The 16,590-nt window shown below is 50.9% G+C and overlaps 1 protein-coding gene across 2 annotated transcripts; it reads left to right on the forward strand.

Annotated features, from left to right (window-relative positions):
- The first annotated feature begins 62 nt into the window (after positions 1–62).
- On the forward strand, positions 63–15,814 carry LOC121436528 (coiled-coil domain-containing protein 157). Of its 2 annotated transcripts, none has more exons than XM_041636520.1 (12): positions 63–188; positions 5,133–5,286; positions 6,196–6,460; positions 8,599–8,770; positions 9,577–10,222; positions 10,864–10,941; positions 11,258–11,448; positions 12,166–12,342; positions 12,474–12,642; positions 14,431–14,570; positions 15,184–15,272; positions 15,356–15,814. In XM_041636520.1, exons 3-12 carry the CDS (start codon positions 6,213–6,215, stop codon positions 15,603–15,605), a joined length of 2,160 nt encoding a protein of 719 aa, XP_041492454.1. In that variant the 5' UTR covers positions 63–188; positions 5,133–5,286; positions 6,196–6,212; the 3' UTR covers positions 15,606–15,814. The 2 variants fall into 2 exon arrangements, with proteins under 2 accessions (XP_041492454.1, XP_041492455.1); XM_041636521.1 differs by having other exon boundaries at positions 12,175–12,342.
- The last annotated feature ends 776 nt before the right edge of the window (positions 15,815–16,590 follow it).

Genomic DNA, 16,590 nt, shown 5'->3' on the forward strand with positions numbered 1-16,590 from the left:
CCCCGCCCCCCGGCCTTGGCGCACTTCCCACCCCGTAGCGCGGGCACGGCGGCGCGCTACGTTGTTGCCATGGCAGCGGTCTGGGCGCGCTGCTAAGGGTTTCGAGGGATCCCAGGAGCCGCAGACGCCCTGGGGGAAGTTCTGTGAGCCGGCCACACACAGAGCTGAGGCTGCGACGCCGGAGACAGGTGAGCTGAACTCCCCTCGCGGCCCTGGCCGCTTCTCGCTCCCTGCGACCGCACCTTCCAAGCCCCCTCCACTCCAGTCTTCCTTCCTGCTTGGCCTGTCATTTTGAAGAATTTTCCTCCCATTAGACCTGTTGCCGTAGAGTCCCACCTAACTACACCTTTAGTCCCTTGATTCTGATCAGCACCATCTCCTCCGGATCCCTCCTTACAGAGCCCAAGCCCGCAATTCCCTGGGGTCTCTTCCCACTGGCCTCTTTTGTAAGGTGCACCCTAACTTCCATAGCCCCGCCCTCAAGCCCGACCTCCTCCAATCACAGCTGTTCTTCAAACTCCAACCGGTGCCGGCCTGCAGACCACGCCTCTCGCTTCCCGGAGTCGTAAACCACCGTCTCTACTCTCTTGAGATCTTCTAGGTCCCCATTCCCTTTCCTCTCCCAATTCCCCGAATACCGAAAGAGGGTTCTGTGCTCATCCTGCCTCGCTTCACCTGTGAAATGGGGCAACAACAAAACACCCAAGGTCCCTCTCCATCCCCTCGGTAGCTGGTTATTTCACTGTTGTTAATGCAGAATAGGGATAGTTAGGATCAGTTGGACATTTATTTACTCCAAGCTAGATCCTGTGTCAAACACTACAGGTAATGCATCATTTGCTCCTTAGAGCAAGCTGTTTGCTGGTGAAGACCACGAAGTAAGAGTCCATACTAAGGAGGGGAAAAAAAATTTGCACGGGGGGGGGGGGGGAATCCATTCTCAGTCCAGTTTTCTCTACTAATCTGATGTTTATTACTATATCTTTACTGTGTCACTTTAATGTCCCAAGGGGTCCAGACAATAGCTAACTCGGGTCAGAGATTGGCAGTTGTCATGTACGTGGTTTTAGAGTTTAAAAATACTTTCTTAGTAGTGACCGAACCTCAGGGGCTTCAGGCTGCCTGAGAAATAAGCACGGTCTTCAACTACAGTGTTAGTTGTTTGAGAGAGGGAAGACTAAAGGTTGAATGGAGAGAAAGGCTCCTGTCCTTCCTTGGGAGTCTGAAAACCTCAAATTACATTCTGAGCTGCTACCCCTGTAATAACAGTGTTGCTTCCCTTAGAGCCATAACCTCTGTGGTCACAGGCGCAGATCAGAGCTGGTAGCTTCATGTTTATCGTTCACTCAAGACCTAGGAATGACAAAGCGCGTGTCACATGTTCTTCACAAGCACACTATAAATCTGCATAAGCTCTATTTCTAAAAGAATCAATAGAGAGTAACCTTGGGTATTCTGTGGGCATACATGTTTGTGGTGCTGACGGCTTGCCCAGGGCTTCAGACATGTTAAGCAAGTGCTGTCCTCCCAAGCTGTAGTGTCTGCTTAACTTTGACTATTCTTGCTGTTTTGACCCAGAATCTTATGGGAATTGGTATCCAAGATGGCCCCAGTAAACAGATTGATTTTTTTTTTCACTCAGTGCTTTGTCTCCTGAACATGCTTCTCCCCAGACTGGAACTTCTTGCTCACTTTATTTCCTTCATGTTCTTCCCTGGAAAGAAATCCAGGTTATCTCATGTTGTTTTCCTTGTTGTCTTCACTTCACTTGGGGACATAAAAATCTCTTGGGCTGCACTGTCTCACCAGAGGCGGTTGCCAAGTCAACACATGGGAGATATGAGTCAAATGTATTTGTTTGTATGTAAGTATTATGGGCAACACTCCTTGCAGGGAGTTAGTGGTTTCTAAAGGCTCTCTCCTTCCTCCCAATTTTCACTTTATAGCCATGGATGTCCTTGAACTTGCATTCCTCCTGCCTTAGCCTCCTAAGAGCTAGGGTTACAGGCCTGTGTTACCATACCCTGCCTGACCCTAGCAGGTAGATTTTCAATCCCATTGTTGATAAACACATAGCATTTTACCCTCTGCACTGTACTGCACAACACAGTAACCACTAGCCCCATGTGGCTTTAAGTATTTGAAATAGGACCAAGTGTGGTGGAATCACCTTTAATCCCAGTACTGAGAGATAAAGACAGGTGGATCTCTGTGAGTTTGGGGCTAGCCTCGTCTATACAATGAGTTCCTGGACAGTTGGGGCTATGTAGACAGACATAAAACAAAACAAAACAAAAATTTTTTTAATTGAGATTTGACCCATATGGGTCAAATAAGCACTGGACTTTGTGGCTTAATAAATTTAAAAAAAAATGTTTAAGGGCCGGGCGGTGGTGGCGCATGCCTTTAATCCCAGCACTTGGGATGCAGAGGCAGGCGGATCTCTGGGAGTTCGAGGCCAGCCTGGTCTACAAGAGCTAATTCCGGGACAGGCACCAAAGCTACAGAGAAACCCTGTCTCGAAAAAAAAAAAAAAAAACGTTTAAGGGTTTGGTGTATAGCTTAATCAGTAGAGTATTTTCCTAGCATTCACAAAACCCTGAGTTCACTCTCCAACATCACTTGTAGAGGCTGGTGGTACACACCTGTCATGAGAGCACTTGGGAAGTAGAGGTGTGGGGGATCATATCTTGAAGGTCACCCTTCTCAAAGTCAAGGCCAGCAGGGGTACCTACAAGACTGCCTTTTTTACTTCTTTCTCTTTGTGTTTTTTGTTTTGTTTTTAGTTGTTGTTGTTATTGTTGTTTAGGTTTTTCAGGACAGGGTTTCTCTGTGTAAGAGTCCTGGCTGTCGCAGAACTCACTTTGTAGACCACATTGACCTTGAACTCACAGAGATCTGCCTGTCTCTGCCTCCCAGGGGCTGGGATTAAAGGCTTGGACCACCGAGCCCAGTACAAGCACGTCCTAAAAAAAATATTACCCAGGCTGTAGAGATGACTCAGAAATTGAGACCATGTATTGCTCTTGCAGGAGCCCTGAGTTCACTTCCCAGCACTCATGTCAGATGGCTGACCTGCGTGTACCATCAGCTCCATGGGATCCAACACCACCAGACTCCATGGGTATCTACAAACATCAGTCACACTTACACTTACAAATAAACAAATTAAAAATAAGTAAAAAGCCAAGTATGATGACACACACCTTTTGTCCCAGCCCTCGGGGGAGTATGGGACAGGTGCAGGCAGGTTTCTGTGAGTTTGAGGTCAGCCTGGTCTGTGCAGTGAGTTTCAGGACAGCCATGGCTACATAGTGAAAGCCTGTCTCAAAAAATAGAAAATAATAAACAAAAATCCTAATTTCATATTGAGTTTATGTTGAAATAATGTCTTGAGTATATTAGGGTAAATAAAATTAAATTTTCTTTTTTCACTCCTTTTTTAAAAGATTTACTTATATTTATGTGTATGGGTGTTTTGCCTGCAGGCATGTCCAGGTACTACATGTGTGCATGCCTGAAGACACAAAAGAGGGCATCACACCCTCTAGAACTGGAGGTACCCATAGATGCTTGTGGGTGCTGAATCTGGGTCCTCTGCAAGAGGGCCATCTCTCCTGCTTCCTTTTTGCTTTCTTTTTTAATGTGGTCTAAGAAAGGGAAAGTAATATTTTAACTTACTCATCACAAGGTTCATGACTGAGATCCCTAATAAGACAGATGTTAAAAAAAAAAGGAAGGAAGGAAGGAAGAAAAGACTGAGATCCCTAGTAAGACAGATGTTTAAGAAAAGAAAGGAAGGGAGAAAAGAAAAGAAAAGAAAAGAAAAGCAGGGCTGCATATACACACCTTTAATCCTAGCACTTGGGAGGCAGAGACAGGTGGATTTCTGAGCTGGAGGCCAGCCTAGTCTATATGGCAAGTTCCAGACCAGCTAAAGCTACATAGTGAGACCCTATCTCAAAAACAAAACAACAATGTACTTGTTTATTATTATGTGTTGATGTATGTATACATACATGCATGTGTCACAATGCCTGTGTGTAGGTCAAAGGACAACTTTTGTGAATTGATGTTCTCCTTGTACCACATAGGTTCTGAGGATAGAACTCAGCTTGTCCACCTTGAGTGACAAGTGTTTCACCTGCTGGCCATCTCTCTGACTCCAGATTTTTCTTTGCACTCTCCTGTGGTACTCCTCGCCAAGCAGATTTCCCACAGAATGCCAGGCATACAAGGTCTTCAGTGAGAAGGGAGGGGAGCCAGTGTTCCTGCTGCCAGGCATACAAGGTCTTCAGTGAGAAGGGAGGGGAGCCAGTGTTCCTGCATTTACCACCTTTTCAGGGAAGCGTGAGGGGACAGGAAAGGTGGCCTCTGTGCTTATGCCATTTTCTGTTTCCAAGCCCCTTTCTTTGTATTATACTTCTTTTGGACATGGCTATTCTAGAAGCAGCATGGCCTAAGGATGGAAGAAAGAGGGTAGATGGAAAATTCCTGCTGCCTGAGTGGTTTCTCTAGGTTCCACTTTCCCCTTTTCTGTATAAAGGGGATAGATTTGGGGCAGTGGCACTTCTGTGATCAGGCTGAAGGTCTGTATGCTCCCCAATCTTTTTTTCTCATCCCTGTTGCAAAGAGGGGCTGCTTGTTAGTCCCAGCTGCCCGGCTAGCTTAGCCCCAAAATAACTACACAGAAGCTGTATTATTAAATCACTGCTTGGCCCATTAGCTCTAGCCTCTTATTGGCTAACTCTCACATCTTGATTTAACCCATTTCTATTAATCTGTATATTGCCACATGGCAGTGGCTTACCAAGAAAGATTCAGCATGTCTGACTCTGGCGGCTCCATGGCAGCTCTCTCTCTCTCTCTCTCTCTCTCTCTCTCTCTCTCTCTGCTTTCTTCCTCCCAGCATTCAGTTCTGTCTTCTCCACCTACCTAAGTTCTCCCCTATCAGACCAAGGCAGTTTCTTTATTCATTAACCAATACAAGCAACACATAGAAAGAAGGACCTCCTACACCACTTCCCGTTCCTCCAGCCTGGACTCTTCTTCTTGCAGGTAGCTCCTACCCAATCTCCCAGAAATCCCTCCTGACTGTGTGCTCACTCACTCTCTTGTGCATCCATTCCCAGGGATGGGAGGGCCGCTTGCGGCCAGCCCTGCACCTGAACCAGGAAGCCAGGAGCCAGAAAGCCAGGCATCTGCACAAGCCCCAGACCTCAGAGCCTAGTGCGAGAGATAGACATAGTCAGTCACTCCAGCTTCATGGGCAAACATCTGTGAGAGGTAAGAACTAGTCCTCTGGGAAATCCAGAGTCCACCTCAGACCCCAGCACCACCTTGGGCCTCTGAGTTTTCCAGCACTTTTGGGCCCAGGTCTCAGGCTTGGTGACCAGGTCATACAGTGATGAGCTCAAAGGGCACGGTCCACATGTTCACAGGGGTGCAGTGATCCTAGCATTCCCTGTCGTGCTGAAGCTATGATGTGTTTGGGCTGTGTCACATGTAGCATGGCTCCAGACTTGGACCTGCCAGGGAGCAGCGACAGTGTGATGCCAGGACAGACACAAAGCAAAGATGGGGTTGGGATAGAGAGACCAGAGCATCTCAGAAGCTCCGCGTTTCTATAGAGGGCTGGGCAGGGGGGCAAGGTCATTATAAATACACAGGGAGACTGGGTTTATGGTCTACCAGTGGACATAGGAGACAAGTTTAGCTAGGTAGGTACAGTCTCAGTAGGGGGCAATACTCAGGCTGTAAACATCCATGGGGAGAAAGCTATGGTGGGAATAGTCTGAATATACTGTCAACATCCGTGCTTAGTGCCACAAGGGAGACTCTGGAGTCCTTGATAGTCTGTGCATATCAAGAGCATCCATTCATTCAGTACTCCACTTACTCGGGGCTTCCTCTGTTCCCTTCAGGTAGAAGACTCATTCCTATACAGCAAAGGGGCCTGGGGCACACAGATTCTCTGGAGGCAGGGTCGCCATGGGACTGGGTAGGTAGAAGTGAGGCTAGATGAGGCTGGCTAAGACATGCAGAGAGCCAGGGTCTAAAAGGCCTGTCACTCAGGATTTCTCCCTAAAATCAGAGGTGGATTTTGGATTTGGAACACCCAGACAGACCAGGGGGTTTATAAGGTTCTCCTGGCAATAGCGACATCACTTTGGCTGACCCTGGTTCCTCTTTCAGCCCCAGGAGTTGTGGGGATGGCACACCTGCTAGGCGGCCAGGCCTGCATGGACAGCCTGCGCAAGGACCTCACGGACCTACAGGGCACCATTGTGGATGTGTTCTCCCGAGCTGGGCCTGTGCGCTTCCCATCCTGGAAGTTCCCTGACCGTGTGGCCTGTGACCTTGACATGGTGGCCCTTCTGGAGCACTATGACCACGTGCCAGGTGACCCTGAGTTCACGCAGTTGTCCCATGCTGTGCTGCTGGAGCTGGTCATTGACAGGTGAGGCCTGGATCAAATCTGGACATCTAAAGATGCCAAAACCTGCCCCTTTGTAGCAGCTGCAGGAGCCCTTTCAACCGTCAACTGTGAAGTGAATATACAGGTCGGGCCACAACTCAGGACCCTTTGTTTCTTTTTTCTTTCTGTTTTTTTATTTTGTTTTGTTTTGTTTTTCAAGACAGGGTTTCAAGACACAGTAACAGCCCTACCTGCCTGGAACTAGCGCTGTAAACCAGGCTGGTTTCCAACTCACAGAGATCTGCTTGCCTCTGCCTCCTGAATGCTGAGATTAAAGGCGTGCGCCACCACAGCCCCGACTTCTACAACACCACCTTTGATTCTGTGCTCTACTCTGCTGCCCTATCCTGTCTACCTCAGGAAGTTCTGTCTTTAGCCCCACTCTGCCCTCTGCTGTTGGTCCCCATAATACCAGGGCACTGCTATCCCCTCAGGTTTCTTTTTTTTTTTTTTAATATTTATTTATTATGTATACAATATTCTGTGTGTATGCCTGCAGGCCAGAAGAGGGCACCAGACCCCATTACAGATGGTTGTGAGCCACCATGTGGTTGCTGGGAATTGAACTCAGGACCTTTGGAAGAGCAGGCAATGCTCTTAACCTCTGAGCCATCTCTCCAGCTCCCCCCCCCCCTCAGGTTTCTGTGTGGCAGGAACACTATAGCTGCTGCTTAGCATTTTCATCCCAGCTTCTGGCGTTTTGTGGGCTGTGTTCCCTCTGTGCTTCTCAAGGCCAGAAACGCAGTGGGGGATGTTTTTCCCACCCTTGGCCCTGCTAGGCAAAAGCCAGTTGCTCCTCTGTCACCCCACCACCTCTACACTGTCATTAAAATTTCCTCCTGGGAACCACTCAAAAACTGCCCATGCAGTAAAACTGCAGGGACCAATGGGCATCAGAAACACTGAGGAGGGACCTGCCTGGATCCAGAAGGCAGGGTACTCCTGAGAGGCCTAGAGGAGGTCTGAGTGTGAAAGCAGTGCTTGCACCTCCTCAGGGCTGGACTGCTGTGAGTGCAGAGCACTTCCTTTCCCAGGGCAGGCAGCGAAGCCAGCCCTGCCAACCCCTTCCTGCTCTGACAGAACACCCCTTTACCCACCAGGGCCCGATCACTCACCCCTTTCCTGTAAAGCTGTTCTGACATACCTCCCGACCTTCACACCCCAGCTGAGCATTGTTTACTTCTGAGTTAGTACTAGCTTCCTTTGTGTATAAGTGACTCCTGGGTATAAAAGTAACTCCTGCCAGAGACAACTGAATCTAAGCTTAGCTTGGGAACCCTAGAGTGAAGGCCGTGGCCTCTAGCCAACAGTGTGACATTTTAAGATGCTCAGGACATGTCAATGATGGGACCATGGCTAAGGCTACATGTATCACAGCATCCCCCACCACAGGTGGCTGTCTGAGAACACAGACTGATCAGCTAAATTCCCTGCTGGGTCCTAGTTTCCCAGTGTTATTATCCACATGGCCCAGAGGGTGGGCCTGGAGGCAGTAGCTACCTCCCTCTCAAGGCCTCGGGGCCTCCTGCTACCCCTACCTCCTGTAACAAGATAAGTTCACTTACCTTCCAGCTGTGTGTTGCAAACATACAATTCTATCTTTAAGGTAAGTCTTGGCCATGCCTAGGCACACTTTCCAACACCCCCTTTCCCTAGCATTAGCTTGACTAAACTTGAACTTGGAGGTTAGCTGTCTGCACCCCATCTCAGTTGTCACAGAGGTTGCTCAGCCTGGAAGAGGCAACTCTGACTGGAACCATGAAAATGCGTATGTGCCCTTGCCCTGCCCCGCTTACCCTGTGACTTTGGGATGTTCTTGCTATTTAGGGGTTTCATTTGTAAAAGTGAGGCACTACTTACCCAGGACTTTCTGAGCCAGGCTGCCTTTCTTCAGCTCCTTAGTCAAGTGGGAAGCAGAAGGCACATCCAGGAAGCCACAAGAGGGCACCAGCTTGGAGGTGGCCCCTGGTTTGAGCATGATGCTCACATGGACTCTCTCTAGGTCCTTGATGTCCAAGTCAATTCCCAGAGCTCAACCCCCCCCTCCCCCCCCCCCCCGTTGTATGAAGACTTTATTAGACCAGCATTGGCCCCAGGCCACCCAGCAACTCTGCCCGCAGGCTCCTGCTGCTGCTTCAGAGCTGTGCCAGCTACCTGGAAAACCTCAGTCTGGATCAGATGATGCCTCCTGCCCGAGTTGCAGGGCCATGCATGTCTGTGGGGCTCACAGTGCGGCGCTTCTGGAACAACCTGCTGAGGCTGGGCATGCTGTACCAGCAGGCAGTGCCCCAGGTGGGTCATCTCAGCCCCTGTGGTCTCCCTCACATACTGTTCCTATTCTAGCTTCTTACCACGCCACTGCACCTGCTGGTCCTTTGCTGGCTCTCCACTGTCCAGCTGGGGCACTCAAACTCTAGAGCCCCCCATTCAAGTCCCATGGCCTTGGCAATGAAGAAAGCAGACCTTGGGGTCAAGTCTGGCTCCCTGGCTTTGCTGTTTACACACTGAACCTCAGTTTGTTCATCTACACAGCAGGTTTTCTAACAGGTTATCCGTTAATCCTCACAGTCGCCCTGTGAGGAAGGGAGAGGAATCTAAAACAGAGTGGTTACAATGGCATGAGAGCAAGCAAGAGCCCGGGAAGTCTGGAGAGGTGGCTCAGAGGTTAAAAGCACTGGCAGCTCTTCCAGAGGTCCTGAGTTCAATGCCCAGCAACCACATGGTGGCTCACAACCATCTGTAATGAGATCTGATGCCTTCTTCTGGCCTGCAGGAATATATGCTGACAGAATACTGTAAACATAACAAATAAATCATTTTTAAAAAAAGAATTGGCTGTAACTGCCACCATTACCCTCCCAGTTCCATGCATATTTAACCATGCAAAGCCTGGGATTAGAGCAGGGAGAGCAGAAAAGAGGCCAGGGCTGGGTTGAGTCAGAGAGAAAAGGGAGAAGGTTCTCTGTGATTTGTGTGGGTGTCACTTAACATCTGAAGGTCTGATCACAGGGCAAGGCTGTCATGAACATCTCCAGGGTACTGGTTACCTCCCATGTCCATCTCTCTCACCTGCCTTCCCTTTCTTTTCCTGACCCCAGAAAAGAGCAAACCAAGGGGAGATTCCCATCGGCAAGCCCACAGCTAAGGGTGAACCAGCCAGGAGCCCCGAATGCATGACTGCCAAGTTCATCAAGCCTCCTTCCCCAGTGCCAGGCTTGCCCTTGATCTGCCAAGGGCTGCAGAGCATCCCTGTCAGAGTCTCCTTGCGGGGCCCAGCTGGGACCACCGAGAAAACCAAGAGCGTCCACTCCCAGACCATCGAGACAGCCTTGGTGCCCTGTGATGCTTGTACCAGTGTCCAGGGCAGCTTGTGGGAGGTGGGCAAGGTGGTCATCAGCCTGTGTCAGAGCCAGAACTTGCCTTCGTCCTTGGGCCAGTTCCAGAAGCTGGTGCAGGACAGCATGGGGCGCAAACCACTGCCAGCTGCCACCATGGGCCACTGGGCAGCAGAACAGAGTAAAGACCTGACTCGTCTCAATAAGCATGTGGGAGCCCTCACCCAACTTATCGGGCCCCTCAGGGCCCAGCTGGAAGAAGCTGAGGGCCAGAAGGACGGGTTACAGAAGCAAGTGGGCAAACTGGAGCAGGCTCTGCGGCAGGAGAGAGGAGAATGGCAGCGGCAGACAGAGGAGGCTGAGCGGAGCCTGGCCGAGTGCGAGCGTGACAGGCAACAGCTAATCGCAGGTTACTCCCCAGAGGCCAGATACTGCCATAACCTTAGGACAATCATCCCTCCTTCCCGTCAGAGAGCAGGGCGAATCCCAGTAGAATGCATGGAAGAGACCTAGGAAAGAAAGGCGGCAAGAAGGGTGTAGACATCCATTGGCCACCCTGTGAGCAGGGGATACCTGGAGGCTTGCGTAGCACCTGAGCCTCAGGCTTGTCGCCTCAGAAGGGGAGAGGGCTGGGATGTTCATCTAACATTCACTCAATAATGGTCACTAAAAGTACCTGCAGGGAGCTCCCCCTATCCCCAGCACCTCTGCCTCAACAGAGCAGCCTCTTGGCTTTGGCAAAAGCTCTTGGACAGACACAAGGTACTGCTGTCCACCGTTACCAACTGAGGGCTTAGGGCAAGAAGTCACTGCTTTCTGAGCCTCTCCACTGCCTCCACGCCCATCACTGGGTCCAGAGAGGCACAGGTAATCCAGCAGCCAATGGAGCATGCCAGGGCCCAAGGCCTCCTAGGATTACCCCAACCCCACCTTGGCAACTCAAGCAGCCCTTGCACACTGGATGGTTGCCTCTACTCTACAGGGTTCACTGGGCTTAAAGGCCACAGGCCCAAGTGATCCACTGAAAGGCCTTTCTCTTGGCTGCCACAGAAACGTGTGACCTAAAGGCAAAGGTGACCAATCTGGAGGGAGACCTGAAGCAGCAGCAGAAGTCCATGCAGGCCATGGGTAAGAAGCCCCTTTGTGTGACCCCATCCACATCTCCAACTCTTTGTATAACTGGACGTGTACCTCTGTTTCCATCCAAAGCTTCTAGGGCGGAGAGTGGGAACCACAGGAGAATGGTTCTGACTCTAGGCTGATGGTGATGGTTCAGGCTGCAGTCTCAATTTCAGGGGGCAGAAAGTGCCTTCTGTAGTCCAGACCCGCCTCATGTGGTCCAGAGCCCGTACTGTGATCTGTGACCTCTGCTTAGTCCCAGTCAGAGACTCACCCAGAGCTCCCTTCCCCTGCCCCCTGTGTACCTGCTCTCTCAATCCTGCAGTGGCAAAGACCCAGCAGCTGGAGGAGGAAGGTGAGCGGAGGGCAGCAGCTGAGAAGCAGGTGCAGCAGCTGGAGGAGCAAGTGCAGCTGCTGGCAGGGCGGCTGGATGGGGCTGGGCAGCAGATCCGCTGGGCCAGCACAGAGCTGGACAAAGAGAAGGCCCGAGTCGACAGCATGGTCCGTCATCAGGAGGTGAGGGCTTCAGGCTCTGCAGCCCTCTTATCCCTATTCCCTGCCACAATGGGAGGAGGTGGATACTCTGTTGTTCCTTATTTTATGAATGGAAAAACTGAAGCATAGTGAGGTTAAACAAGTTTCCCCAGGGCATACAACTACCGAGAGGTAGAGCCAGGTCTCTCTCTTTATATTCAGTGTGTGCCAGGATATTTGGGTTTCTTTTGTTTTGGCGGAGGGGTTCAAGACAGGGTTTCTCTGGGTAGCCCTGGCTGTCCTGGAACTCACTTTGTAGACCAGGCTGCCCTCAAACTCAGAGATCCGCCTGCCTCTGCCTCCCAAGTGCTGGAATTAAAGGTGTGCGCCATCACTGCCCAGCTGTTTTGTTCATTTGTTTGTTTGTTTGGTGGGGGGGAGTGATATTCAGTGACACAGGAAAATATGACACTGGAGACTTGATGAAAAGAAACAAAACTTGTTTCCCAGAATCCTTTTTGAATGAGTGGAAAGAAGGGGTCATCCAACTGCTTTCTCAACAATGGGTCTTGGTGTTGTCCCGATCAAATGTGCATCTGCCTGCTGCCTTCCTTCTGCAGTTGAGCATCTGTGCGCTGATCTCTGCATCCAAACATAGCACAGAGGGTCACAGACACCGCACCACAGCTTCCTTAGTCCCAGATGGCTAGTTGGGCCCTAGGGTCCTTTTATCTGCCCTGCCTATTCATTTCCATTCAGTCCCTGCAGGCCAAGCAGAGGACTCTGCTCCAGCAGCTGGACAGTCTGGACCAGGAGCGGGAAGAGCTGCGGGGAAGTCTGGATGAGGCTGAGGCCCAGCAAGCTGAGTTGGAGGAGCAGCTGCAGAGCCTCCAGAGCGACAGGGAACAGGGACAGTGCCAGCTACAGGCACAGCAGGTGCAGTGGGGGTAGGGTGGGAGAGAGAGGGCAACTCTCTTTTCCGAGGAGCCTCTAACCTGTTGTGTATCCCTGGACCTGTGTGTCCCCAAGAGAGCTTTGAGCCAGGGCTAAGCTCTTCTTTGCCCCAGGAACTACTGCAGAGCCTGCAGCGGGAGAAACAGGAGCTGGAGCAGGTAACTACAGACCTGCAGCTGACCGTCTCGGAGCTGCAACGGGAGCTAGAGGAACTAAAGGAGCGGGAGCGACTGCTGGTGGCCTTCCCAGACCTGCACCAGCCCACGGAGGCCCAGATCCAAAGTAGGGGCCTAGGGTACTGCTAAGGGCAGGGTGGGGCCTGGTTGGGCATAGGCTTGCCTGGATGTGATCGGGTACTGTTCTCACCCTCAGCAAGAGGAGACTGGGGGCAGGAGGTGAGTTGTGGTTCTAGAGATGCCATGATCCACAAGTGTCCCGTGTTGTTCACTCCTTTGTGGAGACAACGGCAAAGTGACTGTACCTCTCACCCTAGTGCAGTGTTCTCGGCCTTCCTGATGCTGTGACCCTTTAATACAGTTCCTCATGCTGTGCTGACCCCAGCCATATAATGCTACTTCATAACTGCAATCCTACTGTAATTAATTATAACGTGAATATCTGGTATGAAGGAGATCTCTATGCAGCTCCTGTGAAAGGGTCATTTGGCTTCCAGAGGAGTCACAACCCACAGGCTGAGAACAGCTGCCCTAGTGGAACTGAGGCATGTCTTCCCTTAGCACATGTCCTCCACAGCACATGCCAGTCCTGGTTCAGCTTCCCCAGGTTGCCTTTCCTGGTGTCATACAGCATAGGATCATCTTGCTAGACATATCCCCAGCTGTTCAGTGTCTTAGACCCCATGGTTAGGAGCATAGGGCATCTACACTGGTACAGGATCCTGCCAGGCAATCTCTGCTCTCCCACCAGCTCTCTTAGACTTCTCAGGCCCTGGGATGGGTGGGTCCACTGTGGCTCAGCTGTCAGTGAGTCATCACTCCTGAGCACTACACGTCAAACCCTTGCCTCATGAGCTCACCTGGACTTTCTCTCTCTTTTTTTTTTAATATTTATTTAATATGTATACAATATTCTGTCTGTATGCCTGAAGGCCAGAAGAGGGCACCAGATCTCATTACAGATGGTTGTGAGCCACCATGTGGTTGCTGGGAATTGAACTCAGGACCTTTGGAAGAGCAGGCAATGCTCTTAACCTCTGAGCCATCTCTCCAGCCCTGGACTTTCTTGTTAAAAACTTTTTTTGCACCTTTAGTGTGTGTGTGTGTGTGTGTGTGTGTGTACCTGCCGTGGCACAAGTGTGGTCAGAAGACAGATGTACAAGTTGGTTCTCTTATTTTGCCATATGGGTCCAGGGGTTCAGGGACCACACTCAGGTGGTCAGGCTTAGTTTCGATCTTTCCTTACCGGCTGAGCCATCTCACTAGCCCTACAAATGTTTGTTTTTTTTTTTAAATTTTTTCTGTATGGCTATTTTGACTATATATATATATATATATATATATATATCAATGTACTGGTGCCTGAAGGCCGAAAGACAGGGTAGATCCTCTGAACTGGAATTAGGTGGATGTGAGCTACTATGTGGGTGCTGGGGATTGAACCCCGGTCCTCTGGAAAAATAGCTAGCACTCTTCACTGAGCCTTCTCTCCAGTCCAACAACCTTCTCATAAACCAGGAAACTGGGCTCTAGCATGGACAGCAACTGCTCAGGTGTATAGGACTGGAAGCTGTCATTCATCTACCACATACAGTTAAGGAAGAACATATATGATGACTTCCTGGAACTCAAATCCCAGTGGACCTTTGCACAGCCTATAGTACCTCTGACAGGTCAATGACAAGCGGTCCTGAACAAGATCCAAACCTCCAAGTTGCAGAACTCACCCTGCTCTCAAATTCTAAAATGTAACATCACCTTTAACAGGCAACAGGAAGGGAACAAAAGCCTCTGAAGGACTATGTGACGGGATGCCTGGATGCTACCCCTCCCCACCGTCTGCCCTGACAAGAGGCAGGTCCAGTGATGTAAGGCCCCAAATATGTCTTTGCAGACTCCGGCAATGTCACCCATGACATGGAGAGGCAACTGCAAGCCAATGGTATCCGTATTCAGATCCTACAGGAAGAGAACAGGCGGCTCCAATCAATGCTGACCAAAATCCGAGAAGTGGCCCAACAGGGAAGCCTCAAAGTGAGCCTTTGAGGGGGGTTGGGTATTTGGAAGATATAGCACGATTAATAAAAACCCAGGGACTCCAGATAATTGGCGTTCAACCTGAAGGTCAGAAAAGCCAAACAGTCAGTTACTGGTTCTTACCTCTACCTCAAGATGAAATGGCAATCCTGCTTCCAGGAATCTCAGAATGAGATTAAAGGTGTGTGTCAGGCTGACCAGTGGGGCTGTTTTACTCTCTAATCTTCAGGCAGCTTTATTTATTGAAATGCAAATGAAATATCACTACAGGAAGGGGTCCTTACCAGGCAGGACTCAAGACTGCCTACTTCGTGGCATGTGGCTTTAGGCCACATTTGAAAAACTTCTTCCGTATGTCAAAAGGTATGAGGCTGTGGAAGATGTAGCCTTCCAGCTCACATCCCACTACAGCCCCTCCCTCCTTTACTTCGTCAGTATGCATTGCCTGCCCAAGGGTTTGCAGGTGAGGAGGCCCTTGGATGGTTTTGCAAACCCCATCTTAGTGAAGGGAACTGGAGGGTTTGGTTGGGGATTCTGCCTCCGCATCCATCTTTGGACACTAGTGCAGGGAGGGACTCCTGGGCCCTTCTAAGCTTGACCTTCTTTGCAGATGATCCCACAGGGCCAGCTCTGGTCCCCTCCCTACAAGGACACCCAGGGAGAGGTACCCCCAGCCCAAGCACAGAATACATCTCCAGGGTGAGTAGGCTTTCCTTGAGGTGGGGCAGATAAGCGGTGGGGTCCCCTTGATCACAGAGAATTGTGTTCCGGTCCTCCCTCAGGCCCATGGGCAGACGGCAGTCTCCTGGCAGCAGGACGAGCAGCACAGGCAGGACCCACCCAGGAGGGTCCCGAGCATCCCCCTCTAGGCAGCCCTGCAACTGGCCCAGCAAGTCCTCTTTGGAGGACAGAACCCACTCAGCCACCTGCACCCAGAACCCCATCCGAGCCCTGGCCAGGCTCAGGAGGAAACTCTCACCGAACCGAGGTCAGGCTGGCTCTACATACCAGCCCCAGGAACGACCCACCTAACCTGAAGCAGGGGTAGGGCTGGAGGGCAGGTGGCTAGCAACCCCCATGGAATAAAAGCCCCAGCCATCTGCCCACAGTGATCTTGGCCTCAGCGTGGCTGAGCTGGGGGAACAGACCTTCCCTCCTTGTTGGACAAAGGCCTCTGTGATCCCACCAGGCAGGTCACTGGCCCATAGAGGCCTGCCATTGAGTGTGAACTTTTTGTCTCCATCCTGACAGGCACTGTGGGGAGAGTATGCAGAGGGGGTAACCCTGGGTCACTGAGCAGCACTCAGGGTAGGGCTCGGGATGTGAGGGCACATCTGGAACAAGGAACCAGACACCAGGACTTTGCCTCTGGCCCATCAAGGGAGGCAGGGAACAGCAGTGCCGTCACCTTCCACCTTGGCTCTGCAGCTCACCAAGGAGCTCACTGCCTTTAGGGACAACTGAGAGGTCCCTCTTAAGTCCTAGAGGTCAGAGCCTCACAAAGCCACCGAAGGGAAGACCAGGCCTTTGGACACCTTAGCCAACCATGGTTTGATGAGCTCAGGATGACACAAGCCTGCAAGGCTGGACCAACCATCCTATGACACAGTGGTCATTTCTCTAGAGCGGGCCATCAGCCTGCCTCAAGTCACAGGACTTCTCAGGTCACTCTCCAAGCCTTCTGGGTGGCATTATTTATTATGTGGTGGGGAGGCCGTCAGGTCGACTGCCTTTGTTTGCAGTGAAGGGTCAATGGGAGCCACATGCGCAGTAAGCTGGCATTGTCAGGTCTCTTGACTCTCTCTAACAGCCCAGGGTATCTGGAGGAGACTGGATGCTCTGAGCCACTGTACTGGGGAGAGGCCATTACTGCTGGGCGTTCCAGGCCTCCGCTGACTCAACATCCATTTCTTAGCTCCCACTTCTACCAGTTGGTAAGCCAGACCCTTCCCAAACAGGAGGACTGAGAGTTTGAGGCTAGTTAATGCTATATAGGGAGGACCTGACTCAGACAGAC

Source organism: Microtus oregoni, unplaced genomic scaffold (assembly GCF_018167655.1).
Source record: "Microtus oregoni isolate MIOR12 unplaced genomic scaffold, Mior012 000049F_ref0000343, whole genome shotgun sequence".
NCBI classification, from domain to species: Eukaryota; Metazoa; Chordata; class Mammalia; order Rodentia; family Cricetidae; genus Microtus; species Microtus oregoni.